Here is an 18,241-nt window from a genome sequence, read left to right as displayed (position 1 = left end):
GGGGCGGTGTCCCACCCTCACTTCCGAGTTCCGCCTGCTGACTCAGGAGGTCACGAGATAGCGTTTGACCTTGAGATGGTCGGTACCGCAGGGTCACCTTGGGATAGCATCCAAGTAGAAATGTCCTGACGGCAGAAGGAAATGGGGGACGGCAGAAAAGGAGAGAGATCAGCGCCGGAGAGGTAGATTTGGCAGCCTCAGCATAGGGATGGTAGTCGAAGCCTTAATAATAATGTGTGGTATTTGTTAAAGCACTTCTTATGTGCCAGGCACTATACTAAGCACTAGAGTGGATGTAAGCAAATTGGATGGAGACTTGGGAGCAAAGGACTTCTCCAAGGGAGTGGGTTTAGATGGAGAATAGAAGGGGTTCCAGAACTGAGCCTTGAGGGACCCCCGCAGTTAGGGGGTTGGAAGCAAAGGAGGAGCCTGAAAAAGAGACTGATCCAGAGAGATAGGGGAACAGGAGAGGACGCTGTCGGCGAAGCCAAAGTTAAATAATGTCTTCAGGAGAAAGGGTGAGGGATCCACAGTGTCAAAGGCAGTTGAGAGTTTGAAGAGGGTTGGGATGGAGCAGAGGTCATTGGATTTGGCAAGAAGGGAGGTCATTGGTGACCCTAGAGAGGGTGATTTCTTTGGAGAGATGGGGGTGGAAGGAGAGTTGCAGGGTCAAGGAGAGAATTGGAAGAGAGGAAGCGTAGGCAGTGGATGTAAAGAATTCACTCAAAGAGTTTGGAAAGGAATGGTAGGAGGGAGTTGGAGGTGATAATTGGACACGGAGCATTGTTCTAAGCACTTGGAGAGTATAATATAACAGAATTGGTAGGCACGATCCCTCCCCACAGTGACTCTACAATCTAGACGGGGAGACAGATAGTGATATAATGAATAATATAAAGTACAGATACATACATAAGTACATGGGCTGAGGGAGGGGTCAATAATAAAGATGATGGTATTTGTTAAGTGCTTACTATGTGCTGAGCACTGTTCTAAGCTCTGGGGAAGATACAAGGTATTCAGGTTGTCCCACGTGGGGCTCGCAGCCTCAATCCCCATTTTACAGATGAGATAACTGAGGCACAGAGAAGTTAAGTGGCTTGTCCAAGGTCACACAGCAGAGAAGTGGCGGAGCCTGGATTAGAGCCCACATCCTCCGACCCCCAAACCCTTGCTCTTTCCACTGAGCCACGCTGCTTCTCTATAAAAGGAGAAGGGAGTGGGAGAAGAGGAAATGAGCGTTTAGTTGGGGAAGGCCTCTTGAAGGAGATCTGCTTTGAATAAGGCATTCAAGGTGGGGAGAATGATTGCCTGTTGTATATGAAGAAGGAGGGAGTTTCAGGCCAGAGGCAGGATGTGGGCGAGCGGTTGGCGGTGAGATAGACGAGATTGAAATATAGTGGGTTGGCTTGGCATTACAGGAGCAAAGTGCGCGGGCTGAGCTGAAGTAGGAAACCAGGGCGATAAGGTAGGAGGGGGCAAGGTGTTTGAATGCTTCAGAACCCCTGGTAAGGGGTTTCCCATTTAATGTGGAGGTGGATTGGCAACCACTGGAGGTTCTTGAGGAGCAGGGAAATGTGGACAGAATGCAAAATGATCCAGGCAGCTGAGGGAAGTATAATAATTATAATAATATTGGTATTTGTTAAGTGCTTACTATGTGCTGAGTACTGTTCTAAGCACTGGGGTAGATACAGGGTAATCAGGTTGTCCCACGTGAGACTCACAGTCTTAATCCCCATTTTACAGATGAGGTAATAATAATAATGTTGGTATTTGTTAAGCGCTTACTATGTGCCAAGCACTGTTCTAAGCGCTGGGTAGACACAGGGGAATCAGGATGTCCCACGTGGGGCTCACAGTCTTAATCCCCATTTTACAGATGAGGTAACTGAGGCACAGAGAAGTTAAGTGACTTGCCCACACTCACATAGCTGACAAGTGGCAGAGCTGGGATTCGAACCCATGACCTCTGACTCCTAAGCCTGAGCTCTCTCCCCTGAGCCATGCTGCTTCTCTGGAGTGGAGAGATACAGGAGAAGCAGAGTGGCTTAGTGAGAAGCTGCTTGGTTTAGTGGATAGAGCACGGGCCTGGGAGTCAGAAGGATCTGGGTTCTGATCCCAGCTCTGCCGTATGTCTGCTCTTTGACTTGGGGCAAGTCACTTAACTTCTCAGGTCCTCAGTTGTCTGTAAAATAAGGACTGAGAGTGCGAGCCCCGTGTGGGACAGGGATCATGTCCAACTGGAGTAATTTCAATGCTTAGTATAGTGCCTGGCCCATAATTAGTGCTTAACAAATACCATTAAAGCAAACTTTTATCTACCACAATGCTTAGAACAGTGCCTGGCACAAGGTAAATACTTAACAAGTACCATAATAATTATTATTAGATAGGAGCAAGATCAGCACAAGGGCTGATAGAATAGACTGTAAACCCCGATTAGACTGTAAGCCCGTGAATGGGCAGGGATTGTCTCTATCTGTTGCCGAATTGTACATTCCAAGCGCTTAGTACAGTGCTCTGCGCATACTAAGCACTCAATAAATACTACCGAATGAATGAATAATCAAGGTGGGATAGGTTAAATATTTGGATTAACATAGTTGCGGTTCTGATGGAAAGGAGAGGGCAGATTTTAACGATGTTGTGAAGGTAAAACCGACATGATCCGGTGACGGTACGGGGGATATATGAGCATGCTTGAAAGCAACAGAGAAGGAGCTATAGGAAAGTGGACGGTTGAAGATGGCGATCAGGAAAGGAAAGGGTGAGTGTTTTAAGGTGTGAAGGGATGGGGTCGGAGGTGCTGGGGGTGGGTACTCTGCGAAGTTGCTCACGGCGCGATGTCAATTCTGGGAAATATTAATGATTGAAGTGTTTCAGCGATTGATTTGTAAGGTGTTTAGTATAGCATCCTATTTGTCAAGTCACTTCTTATGTCCTCAGTCACTGGGATATACAATTTAGAAATGAGTGTGTAAAAGGATTATGAAATAATGGAAAATGTGTGTCTTAAAAATGATAAATGATTTTTTACCTAAGTTTTACATAAAGCACGTAAACCTGAGGTATGCTTATAAGAACTGATTTTTCATTTGAAAGCCTATCGCTCTGCTGTGGTGGAATACAAATCCGGAGAATTCTGGAGGTCATTTGTTGCTTTTCATGTTTTATGGGCAAAGTACTTGAAGTACATTGGCTTGAATCTCCAGTGATTAGTTTCAAAGTGAATTCTGGTCCATTAATATCCTTTCTAGACTTAAGCCATCCTGACACCTGCAACTGTGTGTAGTATGTCATCCATTGCAGGCGTTAGAGACCTTGTGACAAATGGTATCGTCCAAATAAAGAACAGTAATGTTGCGTGGCCTCGTCAGAAGAGAGAGTTGCTTACAGCTCAGCCTTGTGCATAGCAGAAGGAATATTCTGAGCTTCTAGATGATATCTCTGCCACAGTTGGCTTTAATTGAAACCCTAACATAGGCTGTCAGGTCGACCAAAGGTGTGCCGGTTTTCCAAGACGTCTGAACTATAGCCTGGTTGTATTTGAAAATGGTCCAAGCACAGACTCCTTCTCGCCTCCTCGGGAATCACTGACTCAGTAAAAAGAGGAATGATCTCATGAATGATTAATCCCAAATATGGTCTTCGGGGTGAGGATGAAGTGCAGTTGGTGAGTAGGGAACGTGCACAGCTTTTAGTAGTAGTTGTATATTAAGCGCTCGCTATGTTCAGAGCACTGTACTGAGTGTTGGAAGAGAATCCACTAGTGAGAATTAGGCATGGTTCCTGTCCCTTGAGGGCCTTAGCTTTTCTTTGAGGAAGTGAAGGATATCTGGCGAGTGATGTAGGTAGGTGTTGGTGTATTTAGCCAAAGGTGTGTCATCTTTTTGTTCTCCATAGTCAACTTTCCTCATCTCGGCAATTAAGAGATCTTCTGTTTCCTTTCCGATGGCCTTTTCTAGAAACCATGCTGGCAAAGACGGGATCCCTCTGTCTCCCAACTAAAAGTCCAAGGATGGATAGAGTGTACCTGGTTTTCAGTGCTAATGTAGAGCTATACTTGTTAATACCAGCAGTGGTGGTTTTAGCCATGGCATTAATTGAACACCTACTAAATGTTTAATTTGCTCCAACTGGGTTTTGGAGAAAATTCAGCCGAGGTGGTCTTTGGAAGGCCAAACGACTCGACTTAGATTAATAATGTTGGTATTTGTTAAGCGCTTACTATGTGCAGCACACTGTTCTAAGCGCTGGGGTAGATACAGGGTGACCGGGTTGTCCCACGTGGGGCTCACAGTCTTAATCCCCATTTTCCAGATGAGGTAACTGAGGCACAGAGAAGTGAAGTGACTTGCCCACAGTCACACAGCTGACGAGTGGCAGAGCCGGGAGTCGAACTCATGACCTCTGACTTCGAAGCCCAGGCTCTAGCATATTTTGGACATATCATCAGGGGGACTAATTCTCTGGAGAAAACACTAATTCTAGGAAAAGTCCGGGAAAAATGTGGAAGAGGCAGACCAGAAGCTAGATGGGTAGAAACCATAACGATAAAGGAAGAACCGTTAGCAAGGTTATGGATTATGGCAGAAGATAGGGCGTTCTGGAGAAAATACATCCGTAGAGTTGGCACGAATCGGAAACGACTCGACGGCATTTGATGATGATAATAATAACTGAATGCTATGCACTCATGCTGTCTCGTGTCAAGGGCAGAGGATTCAGAATGAGGATGTTTATTATTTTTTTTTTTGGTATTTGTTAAGCGCTTACTATGTGCTGAGCACTGTTCTAAGCGCTGGGGTAGACATAGGGGAATCAGGTTGTCCCACGTGGGGCTCACGGTCTTCATCCCCATTTTACAGATGAGGGAACTGAGGCACAGAGAAGTTAAGTGACTTGCCCACAGTCACACAGCCGACAAGTGGCAGATCGGGGATTCGAACTCATGAGCCCTGACTCCAAAGCCCGTGCTCTTTCCACTGAGCCACGCTGTTTGAGGTCCGTAGAAGACTGGGGAGGGATTTCTCGGAGCTTCACAGGGACTGAAGTAGGCTCAGAAAGTTCGGGGTAGCAGTCTCCAGTTGCCGAGCTGCTAAGTGAGAGAGAATTGTAATGGACGAACACCAATGAAGGTGTTTTGTAAAACCAGAATCTGGTGGTGTTGCTTTCCTGCTGGGGTGTTCGCAGGCGCCTCTTTAGCCCTCCTTCCTGAAACAGAATTGCAAGTGTTGCAGAGTTGCAGAGGACCTCAGTGTTGCAAGTGTGCACACCACAAGGGCAGGGGGTCTGCTTGCCTCTCCCCCTCAGCCTGCCGCGTCCAAGGCATTTCTTTTGATTTTAGCGTTCTTAATGTAGCTGAAAAGCATAGCACATTATATGAATAATCTCAGTCAACATAGCCCTCAGTGAGCATAGCCTCGGAGATCCTTGCCAGCTAAAGGCTTACTATTTATTTTTTTTTGTTTGTTTTCCCTCAGACCCTTTCAATGCCTGGAAATACAAGAACTAACTCTGTTCTTTTCTGACTACACTTACACTTTTTGAAGGAACGTAGAATTAGGGCAAGATATTGGTGGGGGAGGAAAAAAACCCTCAAAAAATTACCTAATTTAAAGATCGGAGAGAGATTACATAGGAATTTGGAACAATGAAATATGAACAATAATCCATATCTGGCCCTATCTGACAGTGAAAAAAAATGGCAAAGCAACCATCTTTCTGTAACAACATTTCCAAGAAAGCTCATTGTTTTTGATTGAACAGAAAGAAATCTATTCTTTACAGAATCTTTCCATTAGTAATTATCCGAGTTTTTATTGACGTATGAAATTTAAAGGGCCTACTTTTATTTTCGTGAGTTGTATCTATGTTGTTCCTTGCTTTTTTATTGTAGTATTCCTCTGATGACAATCGAAGGGTTTTTGTAGGAACGCAGTACAGTTTGAATATTTTTATGGTATTTGTAAAATGCTTAGTATGTGTCGAACACTGGAGTGACTGCTGGGGTAGATAAAAGTTTATCACGTTGGACACAATCCCTATCCCACCTGGGACTCACAGTCTAAATAGAAGGGACTATAATTTAATCCCCATTTCACAGTTGAGGAGACTGAGGCATAAGGAAGTTAGGTGACTTGCCCATGGTCATACAGCAAGAAATTGGCAGAGTGGGGATTCGAACCCAGGCCCTCTGAGTCCCAGGTCCATGCTCTTTCCACTTGGTCACGCTGCTTCATTGATTTAATATGCCTCAGTTATCCCCAGTCACCTTATGTTCATTCATTCATGCATTCATTCATTCAATAGTATTTATTGAGCGATTACTATGTGCAGAGCACTTTACTAAGCACTTGGAATGTACAAATCGGTAACAGATGGAGACAGTCCCTGCCCTTTGACGGGCTTACAGTCTAATCGGGGGAGAGGCCGGACAAGAACAATAGCAATAAATAGAATCGAGGGGAAGAACATCTCATTAAAACAATAGCAAATAAATAGAATCAAGGTGATGGACATCTCGTTAACAAAATAAATAGGGTAATGAAAATGTATACAGTTGAGCGAAAGAGCGCAGTGCTGAGGGCAGGGGACAGGAGAGGGGGAGGAGCAGAGGGAAAGGGGGGAAAAGAGGGCTTAGCTGAGGGGAGATGAAGGGGGGGTAGAGGGAGCAGAGTGGAATTAGATGGCGCTGTCTTTTTTTATTCCTGTTGAAAAATAGAGAAAAAATAATAATCAGGTAAACAAGAGGGTGTTTTTATAGATGGATAGATAATTACTATTTATTTGTATTGATGACTCCACCCCCTCTAGACTGTAAGCTTGTTGTAGGCAAGTAATGTCGCTGTTTATTGTTGAATCATACTTTCCCAAGCACTTACTACGGTGCTCTGCACATAGTAAGTGCTCAATAAATGAGGTTGAATGAATGAATGAATATTACTGGATAAATTTTCAAAGTAACTTCTACAAAGAGATTCTATGGATATTTCCCTCCTTAAATTTACACTCTGTTAGGCGTGAACTTTCTAATATTCCTAGTGCTTTCCTCAAATAAATCCATAGTGGGTGCATTTTCTATGAATCTAAATCCTTCTCAACCCTGCTATAATCTCATTAACGTTTTACCTCAAGTTGCCCATTATTCTGTCCTTGTTCAGTCATTTACTTAACTTCCACTTGAAGTTGTTGATCTTTTCTGCCGCCATAAGTTCCTGGCGAAATGTGTTACATTGAATAAAATAATGTGTTTATGTATTTGGGTATGTATTCATGCATTTTGGATCATCTCTTCAAAAGAAGTATAGTTGTGGGATTGGTGTATGAATCATCTTTAATCCTGTACTTAATTTTTTGAGACTTCTCACCTTTAAAAAGGAAAAAAAAGACTTACCTCATTTCCAGGGGCTGCTGTTGACATGGGTGTTCTCTCTGAGAACAAAAAATCTACAAGAACGAAACTAAACATCATCACGGTATTAAATCTGTTCTTCTAGAGTGAAGACTGTTAACTAGAATGATTACCTTTACTTTTTACTCATCCACTCGTTTCGCAAGAAAGCGGAAGAGACCCCCAATTCTTAGGGAGGCAGCATGACATAATGGAGAGATCACGGGCCTGGGAGTCAGAGGACCAGTGCTCTAATCCTGGCTCCGCCACTTGTCTGCTGTGTGACCGGGGGCCAGTCACTTCATTTCTCTGGGCCTCAGTTACCTCATCTGTAAAATGGGGATTGAGACTGTGAGCCCCCCATTGGACAGGGACCGTGTCCAGCATGATTCGCTTGTAATAATAATGGTATTTGTTAAGCACTTACTCTGTGCCAAGCACATATTCACCCCGGCGCTGAGTACAGTGCCTGGCACATAGTAAGAGCTTAACAAATACCGTAATTATTAATATTACTATGAAATGCGTGCTTATTCATTCACTCATATTTATTCAGCGCTTACTGTGTTCAGAGCACTGTATTAAGTGCTTATTCTTGGTGCAGGGAGGCAGCCTAAAGCCCTGAGCAACAGGGATTCAGTATCAGTTCTCTGTCCCACAAAGACTGCGAGCCCCATGTGAGACAGGAACTGTGTCCAACCCGACTATCGTGTATCGACCCCAGCAGTTAATACAGTGCTTGGTTTATAGAAAGCACATAAATTCCGTCAAGAGCAAAAGCTCATTGGATTGTCTGCCTCTTTACTGCAAATTCAACCTGTTTTTTGCATTGGTTTTTACTTAACTGAGGTATTCAAGTTTTTCTCAAAAAAAACAAACTCACTCGAGTTATCGATAGACCCAAATGGTTTATTCATTCATCCAGTAGTATTTATTGAGCGCTTACTCTGTGCAGAGCACTGTACTAAGCGTTTGGAATTGACAGTTCGGCAACAGATAGAGGCATTCCCTGCCCATTGATGGGCTTACAGTCTAATCGGGGGAGACAGACAGACAAAAACAAGAAAACTTAATCGCAATAAATAGAATCAAGGCGATGTACACCTCCAACAAAATAAATAGGGTAATAAAAATATATACAAATGAGCACAGTGCTGAGGGGAGGGGAAAGAAGGGGGGAGGAGCAGAGGGAAAGGGGAGGAAGGGGGCTTAGCTGAGGGAAGGTGAAGGGGAGTGTAGAGAGGGAGCAGAGGGAAAAGGGGAAGCTCAGCCTAGGAAGGCCTCTTGGAGGAGGTGAGCTCTCAGTAGGGCTTTGAAGAGGGGAAGAGAGTTTGGCCGAGGTGAGGAAGGAAGACATTACACGACAGCGGGACAACATGGCCCAGGGGTCGACGGCGGGATAGGAGAGAACAGGGGACGGTGAGGAGATGAGCGGCAGAGGAGCGGAGCGTTCCGTGTGGATAGTAGAAAAAGAGAAGGGAGGAGAGGTAGGAGGGGGCAAGGTGACGGAGAGTCTTGAAGCCCAATGGTATTACTTATAAAGTGGTTCCTTGTTCTCACGTGGCCAAATCTGGGCCCCATCATTTAAACACCTTGGACTCACGTCAGGACTATTAATTGGCCTTGATGCTGATGTCCTTAATTGTAGCATAAAGCATTCCATGGTTCCCCACCTGGAACCAAAGCCAGAAATCGGGATGCAGGGCAGTGGCATTGTCTCACCCTGGGCCAGAGCTCAGGCCCAACTGAGAATCACATTCTTCTGATTTCCCCTTGAGCTCTCAGCCATTTTGAACTCTTGTTTACCAAACTGTTTATGGTGTTGGTTTTCCCAGCACAGAATGCCCCTGGCTCACTTCCTACCTGTCACGCTGTTCCTCAGTTTCTTTAGCTGGCTCCTCTATCCCTCTCATACCCTTATTAATAAGCATCAAGGCTGTGTCCTTTTTTTGCTCTCTGCTCACTCCTGTGGAGCTGAGCCACCCCTTTGGCTTCAGCCGTCACCTGTGTGCGGGATGACTGCCAAATCTATCTTCCTAACCTTAACCTCTCTGCTGCTGTTTTTGGTAATCGTGGCATTTGTCGGATGCTTACTCTGTGTTAAGCACTGTCCTAAAGCGCTGGGGTAGATATAAGGCAATCCATCCCACAGGGGACAGTCTAAGTAGGAGGGAGAAGAGATTTTCAGTCCCCATTCTACAGATGAGCGAACTGAAGCACAGAGAGGTTAAGTGACTTGCCCATGGTCACAAAGCAGACAAGTGGCAGAGCCGGGGACTTTCTGACTTACAGGCCTATGCTCTAGGCCAGGATGCTTCCCTGTTGAACTCTCCCAAGTGTCTAGTACAGTGCTGTGTATCAGTAACAGTGGTATTTGTTAAACGCCTACCATGTGCCAAGCACTGTACAAGTTAATCAGTTTGGACACAGTCCCTGTCCCACATGGGGCTCATACTCTTATCCCCGTTTTACAGATGAGGTAATAATAATATTTAATAATAATAATGTTGGTATTGGTTAAGCGCTTACTTTGTGCAGAGCACTGTTCTAAGCACTGGGGTAGATACAGGGTAATCAGGTTGTCCCACTTGAGGCTCATGGTCTTAATCTCCATTATACAGATGAGGTAACTGAGGCACAGAGAGGTTAAGTGACTTGCCCACAGTCACAAAGCTGACAAGCGGCGGAGCGGGGATAATGAGTCCTAGAGAAGTAAAGTGACTTGCCCAAGGTCACACAGCAGACACGTGGCAGAGCCGAGAGAAGCAGCATGGTGTAGTAGTTAGAGCACAGGCCTGGGAGTCAGAAGGTCTTGGGTTCTAATTCCAGCTCCACCACTTGTCTGCTGCGTGACCTTGGGCAAGTCACTTCATTTCTCTGGGCCTCAGTTACCTCGTCCGTAAAGTGGAGAGTGAGACGTGGGACAGGGACTGCGTCCAGTCCGATTTGCTTGTATCCACTCCAGCAATTAGTATAGTGCCTGGCACATAGTAAGTGCTTAACAAATGCCGCAATTATTATTGTTACTATTAGAACCCAGGTCCTTCTGCCTCCCAGGCCCATGGTCTATCCACTAAGCCACGCGGCTTCTCAGGACATAGTAAGCACTCGATAAATGCAATTGATTATCACTGTAGTGATTTGGGCGCGTTGGTAAGGGCCACGCTGCCCCTCCGGCGAGGCCAGACACGCGGCCGGGCACCGCACTCCAGCTAGAGGTGCGGCTCCAGGTCAGCCGGGGTGCAGCCGCCAGCCCTCCCGCCATGGCTGTGCCACCTCCAACCCATTGTGCGCTTAACTGGAAGTCGGGGCGGGGTGAGCTGGGGATGGGGGAGGGGGGCCCTCCCTCCCGCCCTCCTTCCCTGGCCTGTCCTGATTAGTCAGGAAGGGAGGAAGCCAGCCCAGGGCCCCGAAGGGTTGCCCCTCCCTGTACCCTTGGTGAAGGGCGTGCTTGGGCTTTAGAAAGTTACAGGGACTGTAATGTTACCAAAGCCCGGCTGGTAATTTCAGCTCCTTTTGTTACAGCCCGAGAGAATAGTCTTTCTGGTCAAACGGCAGTCTGTCCATTCGTTTGTTCCCGGGGATGCGGTGTGCCAGCTTGGGATTTACTCACAGGGATCCCTTCCAAGCGAACTGCCGTTAGCACCCTGTACCGATTTGTACATTCCAAGCGCTTGGTACAGTGTTCTGCACATAGTAAGTGCTCAATAAATACTATTGAATGAATGAATCGATTCATTTGATCGTATTTACCGAGCGCGTAGTTTGTGCAGAGCACTGTCCTGAGCGCTTGGAAAGAAAAATACAGCAATGAAGAGAGACAATCCCTGCCCAAAACGGGTTTACGGGACACCCACGGGAAAGGTAGCCTTGGTCCTCGACCACGCAGAGACTCCCGATTTAAGAATACTGGGTGTCAGGGACGGACATGTAAGGAGAGATGAAATTCTGAAGACAGAAAAGCAGCATATGTCAAGGAAGAGGAAAGAATTCCATTGCAGTAGGGCAGTGTGGCTAGCGGGGAGGACTTTCAGGTTGGCGGCTGCCTCCGAGTCCATCATTCCCAATAGTCGCAGCAGCGGGTATTCTAAAATGCGGGGAAGGGGGAAGGGGCTCTGCCCGATGCCTGTGGGTGAGACCCTCCATGCCCTACTGGCACCGGGCAGGAGAGGAGCCTCGGGGTGAAGCCAAGGACTCCCACTGCCGGCATTTAAGACCTCCTTGGCGCTCCGCTCACCCCTTGACACTATACACTAGAAACAAAGGCTTATTACCCCCTGCCTCCCCTTAAAGGAGCTCACAATCTACTGGAAAATGAGTGTAGCTGGAAGACTGTCGTCGGGCCTTTCGACCTGAGCGCAAATCATTCTCTACTGGACGGTGGCATTTGCCGTTCACAATCCCCGGACCCTTTTTGACTCTGACTAAAGTTTCAGTAGTCTTCTTGAAGACTTTGCCCAAAGTAAATCACGGCATTAATAGTAATTATAATAATGGTGGTATTTGTGAAGTGCTTACTATGTGCCAAGCACTGGGGTAGATAGAAGGTAATTAGGTTGGAAGCAGCCCCTGTGCCCCATGGGGCTCATAGTCTTCATCCCACAGATGAGGGAACTGAGGCCCAGAGAAGCCAAGTGACTTGCCTTAAGGTTACACAGCAGACAGGCGGCGGGGCCAGGCTTACGACCCACGTCCTCTGACTCCCAAGCCTGTGCTCTAAATTGCCAACCACCAGACTGATCAATCAGCCCATGATATTTGTGTCTCCACCCCGATTTGCTTGTATCCACCCCTGTACTCAGGACAGTGCCTGGCACATAGTAAGCACTTTACAAATATTAGTAATAGTATTTATTACTGTATGTAGAGGACTTTACCGAGCGCTTGATGTGACTGAGCTAACTAGCGCAGTTTGTCTTTCCATTTTCTACTGCTTTGAGGTTGCGCTTCACAGAATCTTGAAGACATTCCTTCTGCTCAATTCAGCAGTTGCCCACGTAATAACTGTTTGGCTCTCCAATCCCCTCACACGCCCCATCAAAGAGAAAGTGTGGGTGAGACGTGCCTCTAGTGCCGGATCGCATGTCTTGTGATCCTGCCCTACCGTTTGATGTTGAACACCACCCAGAGATGACGCGGATGAAACCTCTCCCAGACGGTTGCCCCCTTGGTAATCAAAAATAAGAATACAGTTGTTAAAAGTGGTGTCGTGTACCTGAAGCATCTTTCTAGAAAATCCGAAGACGTTGGCAGTAGTTGGAAGCCTGGCTCATTTCTAGGGAAAGGAGGACCGTGGCCAGGGTTTGGCTGAGGTTTAAACATTTTTTTCTTTGTTTTTTTCTCCCCCCCACAGTGGGCCTTTGGAGTGACGCTGTGGGAGCTGATGACTCTGGGCCAGACTCCATACGTGGATATCGATCCCTTTGAGATGGCTGCTTATCTTAAAGATGGCTACCGAATAGCTCAGCCAATAAACTGCCCTGATGAACTGTAAGTGATGATTTTCTACTAGGGAGAATATTTGTATTTGATTTCATTAACGGATCGCTAAGCTTCTTCAGCGATTAATACTACCTTCCCCCATGAGGTGAGTAATCATTATACCTTGGGTTTCAAGCACTCATCCTTCAAAGCACATTCACTTGGTTGCCGTGTGATATTTGTGTGAGGAAGGCTGTTGGGTGTCATCCCCATTTTACAGATAAGAAAACTGAGGTACAGAGAGCAAGATTTATATGAGGTCACATAGGGCCATTGCCGGAGTTGGGTCTAAAGTCCAGAACAGCATACAAGGTCCTATGCCTTTTTCCATTCATGGTGCCTCCGTTCAGAAATCCAAAGTAAATACAGGTATTTAGTCAGTCTTTCCTAACATTTAAACCACTCTTTGGGAACGAGTCAGGCAATCTGGGAGAACTGTGGCTACTTTAATAGTAATAATCGTGGCATTTGTAAAGTGCTTACTAGGTGCCAGGCACTGTACTAAGCACTGGGGTGGATATAAGCAAATCAGGTTGGACACAGTCCTTGTCCCACATGGGGCTCACAATCTCCATCCCCATTTTACAGATGAGGTAACTGAGGCCCAGAAAAGTGAAGTGAATTGCCCAAAGTCACACAGCAGACAAATGGAGGAGCCGAGATTAGAACCCACAACCTTCTGACTCCCAGGCCCGTGCTCTGTCCACTAGACCATGCTGCTTTCTTCCTGCTAGGCCGTGGGTATCATGTAATGTACTCAAAATCCTATTAGATCGGTAATAGAAGCATCGTGGCTCAGTGGAAAGAGCCCGGTTTTGGAAGTCAGAGGTCGTGGGTTCAAATCCCGGCTCCGCCTCTTGTCAGCTTTGTGACTTTGGGCAGGTCACTTAACTTCTCTGTGCCTCAGTTACCTCATCTGTAAAAAGGGGGTTAAGACTGTGAGCCCCTTGTGGGACAACCTGATTTCCTTGTACTCCCCCAGCGCTTAGAACAGTGCTTGGCACATAGTAAGCGCTTAACAAATGCCATCACATGATTATTATTCAACCGCCTAAGTGGTCTGGCAAAATCTGTGCTCCTCTGAAAGCGCCAATGTATTCTACAGGAAACTGGTAATAATCTACCCTGTGTTTTATTGGAAGCATGGCCACTAATAATGTTGGTATTTGTTAAGCGCTTACTGTGTGCAGAGCACTGTTCTAAGCGCTAGGGTGGACACAGGGGAATCAGGTCGTCCCACGTGGGGCTCACAGTCTTAATCCCCATTTTACAGATGAGGGAACTGAGGCACAGAGAAGTTAAATGACTTGCCCACAGTCACACAGCTGACAAGCGGCCGAGCCGGGATTCGAACCCATGACCTCTGACTCCAAAGCCCGTGCTCTTTCCACTGAGCCACGCTGCTTCTCCAGAATGGTGGGCACTAATTGGCCTTACTTCTGGACTCGCCCCAGGAACTCTGATGTCACCGAGCAGAGGGAAGCAGTGTGGCCTGGTGGAAAGAGCGGGGATCTGAGAGTCAGGGGACCTAGAATCTCATCCCAGCTCTGCCTCTTCCTGCAGTTGGTCCTTGAGCAGGCCTCTTAACTTCTGTACCTCAGTTGCCTGATCTGTAAAATGGGTAGTAAATACCTGTTCTCCCTCCCTTTCGCGCTGTTAGCTCCACCCGGAACAGGGACTCATCTGACCTGATTATCTTAATTCCGCCAGAGCGCTTAAGAGAAGCAGCATGGTTTAGCAGCAGGAGCACGGGCTTGGGAGCCAGAGGATGTGGGTTCTGATCCCTTCTCCGCCGCTGGTCTGTTGTGCGACCCTGGGCAAGCCATTTAACTTCTCTGTGCCTCAGTTACCTCATCCGCAAAATGAGGATTAAGACTGTGAGCCCCACGAGGGACAACCTGATTACCTTCTATCTACCCCAGAGCTTAGAGCACTGCTTGGCACATAGCAAGTGCTTAACAAATACAAATAATAATAATCATTATTATTACTATTATTATTATTACAGTCTTTGGCACACAGCAAGCCCTTGACAAATGCCACATTTATTATCATTATTATTTTCATCATTACCAAGTTGCTGTGATTGCCCAGAGACCCTCTCTGCCCTCCAGACTCTTCTAGCCTCCAATCCCTGTTCCTTGTGGTTCTGAGTGGCCTCGGATCAGCAGTAACCAAAGTCCGCTTAGCAGCAAGGAAGCTACAGCAGCAGTCCCCCTGCACTCTGTTTTAAGCGCCCAGAAGCCATGTGGCCTAGTGGATAGAGCACGGGCCTGGAAGTCAGAAGGACCTGGGTTCTAATCCCACCTCTGCCGCCTGTCTACCATGTGACCTTGGGCAAGTCACTTCACTTCTGTGTGCCTCAGTTCCCTTATCTGTAAAATAGGGATTGATTGTGAGCCCTGTGTGGGACAGGGACTGTATCCAACCCTATTATCTTGTATCTACCCCAGGGCTCAGAGCAGTGCGTAGCACATTGTAAGTGCTTAATAAATGTCCCCCCCCCCACCTCCCAAAAAAAGCTAGCGCCCAGTAATTTTTGACCCAGGCAGGCAAATGCAAGGTAACACACACCACACATTTACTACATGATCCACTTAGGCCCAACTTACTTTAAAATGAAAAAAATCTCATTATCCTTAAGACTGCTTTATCTAATGGAACAGTGAACGAATTTCCAGGCTCTTGGATCACCAAGAACCCCATAGCTTGTCCTAAGGGAGCCGGTCTCCCCAGTCTCTCTCCCTCCAGCCTCCGGAGGCCACGGCAGTGATGATTTATCAGCATTTCCCACCTCTCCACTTGCCCTGTTTTTATTTTTCTGCCTCATCACTTCACTCTAAAATCAAGCCGGGGAGGAAAAGGCCCAGATTGAGCTGAAAGCAGAGCCCCATTTGGAGATGGGGAGGGAGTGAACTGAGGCCTGAAGGGCCCCTTACTTACAGGGCCCAGGTTCTAGTGGTGCTTTAAGTTGCCATTGGCTCCTCTGAGATCACTTAGGTTTCTAAGCCAGTCTTCCATCTGTAAAATCTGGTTTCTCACAAAACACAGAAGAGCCCAGTTCTTTACTGAAGAAAGAGCCAGCTTAGCGTTGTCCACAGTAACTAAGGCAAGGTAGCACAGATCCTTGAATCCCACAAGTAACCCATAGGACATCACACTTCGCAAATTCACCTCTTTCTCCCCCACTACTGGAACGGCTTTGAGCCGAACTGAGTTGGAATTTCTCCTTCTCATCAACCCCGCAAGGGGAGAAAATCAGGTAGGTCTGAGCAAAAGCAAGTGGGAAGGCCACGAGTCTTCCATAGGCCGCGGATGGGAATGTCGGCTCGGTGCTTGGATCGATTAGAATGTTATTATTATTTTTTAAAGACAAAAGTTTGAGAAAAAGCTTGCTTCCCAGTAATACACTGAGAACGCTGGTGGAAATCAGATGTCTTTCCTTGACTTTCCTAATCACTCATCAATCAGTCAATCAATTGTATTCATTTAGTACTTCTTGTGTACAGAGCACTGTACTAGTGCTTGGGAGAGTTCAGTATAACAATTAACAGACCCATTCCCTGCCCACAACGAACTTCCAATCCAGAGGGGGAGACGGACATAAAAATAAATAAATAAATTGCAGCTGTGTACGAGAATGCAGTATAACGGAGTCGGTGGACACGTTCCTGACCACGAGGAGCTTACATTCTAGAAGGGGAGACAGACATCGATATAAAGAAATAAATATTCATTCAGTTGTATTTGGCGCTAAGCTAAGTATTTGGTGGAAAACACTGTACTAAGCACTTAAATAAATTGTAGCTCTGTACAAAACTGCTGTGGAGCTGAGGGTAGGGTGAATTAAGGACCAAATCCAAGCCCGAGGGTGGCTCAGAGGGGAGAGAGAGCGGAAGAAATGAGGGCTTAGTCAGGGATGGCCTCTGAGAGGAGATGTGCTTTCAATAAGGCTTTACGTCTCACTGACCTTTCTCTCGTCTCCTGTCACTTCCCAGGTTTGCTGTGATGGCCTGTTGTTGGGCCTTGGATCCTGAGGAGAGACCCAAGTTCCAGCAGCTGGTACAGTGTCTCACTGAATTTCACGCCGCTCTGGGAGCCTACGTCTGAATCTCGTGGCCGGGGGAAATGGCGCTTCCATTTCCCCCTTGGACCCTCTTATAAACACTAAGTGTATAAAGCCACGCCAACGGGAGAAGACCCTTCTTCCAAAACACTGTGCCTTAGAATGCTTTAGTACTCTGAAGTTTTTATTTTTTTTTTAAAAGACATCTTGATAAGGTTGAGTATTTTCTAGATATTATGACTTTTACTAAGACGAATTGAAAAAAAACACTATTTGTCAAAAGGATTCTTAAAAACATAGTGATAGTGGACTTGGACCCCAGATGGTTGGACTTTTGCACTCTGACAAAGGACGCAAATGTTAAAACTTTGTACTTATAAATATTTGGAATAGCTATTTTAGTATCAGTGCTTTTCTTTTGTGACTTCTAAGTAATGGTGGATCTTTGAGTTCCTTTTCTTTTTTTCTTTTTGAATCTCTTCGAGCTCTGGGAACAGCTTGACTTGGAGAGGCGCTGTCAGAAGGAACAAAGTAGTTGGTAGAGTTAACGCTTCCCCCTCTACTTTGGGCCCGAGAGGAAATTCACTGGTGGAAGAAACCCCAGAAGTAACCCTCCTTCACATCTGAACGTTTCTAATCTCAAATTCCAACTTGCCATTTCCCTGTTGAAAAAGTTCTGCTTGTTTTCTTAGAGGGAAAAGGAAGGTAATTAGGTGCCGAAGTGGGCTTTGATCTGCCTCAGAACCTCAGGCCAGGAATAATGTCTGGTGGATCAGTTGTGAAGATTGTTAACTTTTATTTATTTTATGATCTGGGTAGCACAGGTGGTAAGCTCCTTGAGGTTAGGGACAGAATCTCCATCACACTATATCAAAAAGCTCCAGGACACGCAGTTTGGGGGTGGGTTTCATTGTAAATTTTGTGCTCACATCCGCCAGGCTGACTGAAGTATATGAAACTGTTTTAAAACACACTTTAAAACGATTAAAGGATTTGTTTCGTATTCTTACAATTGTTATTGGAAGTTTGAATGAAAAAACTTCAGTTCCCTGATCAAATTTGGGTGGTCGGGATGAACACCAAAGTTTAGAAGTCTGGCAAGGGTTAGAAATACATTTGTTTAATTGTAAATGAAAGGTAAAACCTAGAATCCAAAGTCTACCAGTAGATATTAGTTACCAACTGCTAATTTTAAAAAAATTGAAAGTTGCCCCATCCTGCACTGAACTCAGTTACCGTAATAACAGCAGTGATTGACATTTTAAAATGTTCCAGCAGACTAACTAGGTAAGGGATAT

The 18,241-nt window shown here is 46.0% G+C and overlaps 1 protein-coding gene across 2 annotated transcripts in view; it reads left to right on the top strand.

The window, feature by feature from the left end:
- RYK (receptor like tyrosine kinase) overlaps positions 1–17,955 on the top strand; it is a 202,335-nt gene extending 184,380 nt beyond the window's left edge. For both annotated transcript variants that reach the window (XM_029069528.2, XM_029069519.2), the window contains exons 14-15: positions 12,750–12,886; positions 16,876–17,955. In XM_029069528.2, coding sequence (XP_028925361.1) covers positions 12,750–12,886; positions 16,876–16,987 — 249 coding nt within the window. In that variant the 3' untranslated portion in view covers positions 16,988–17,955. The remainder of the gene's footprint in view (positions 1–12,749; positions 12,887–16,875) is intronic.
- The last annotated feature ends 286 nt before the right edge of the window (positions 17,956–18,241 follow it).

This window comes from Ornithorhynchus anatinus, chromosome 1 (genome assembly GCF_004115215.2).
Source record: "Ornithorhynchus anatinus isolate Pmale09 chromosome 1, mOrnAna1.pri.v4, whole genome shotgun sequence".
In the NCBI taxonomy this organism is placed as follows: Eukaryota; Metazoa; Chordata; class Mammalia; order Monotremata; family Ornithorhynchidae; genus Ornithorhynchus; species Ornithorhynchus anatinus.
The sequence above is the reverse complement of the archived record's forward strand: the minus strand, read 5'-3'. Positions and strand labels throughout refer to the sequence as shown.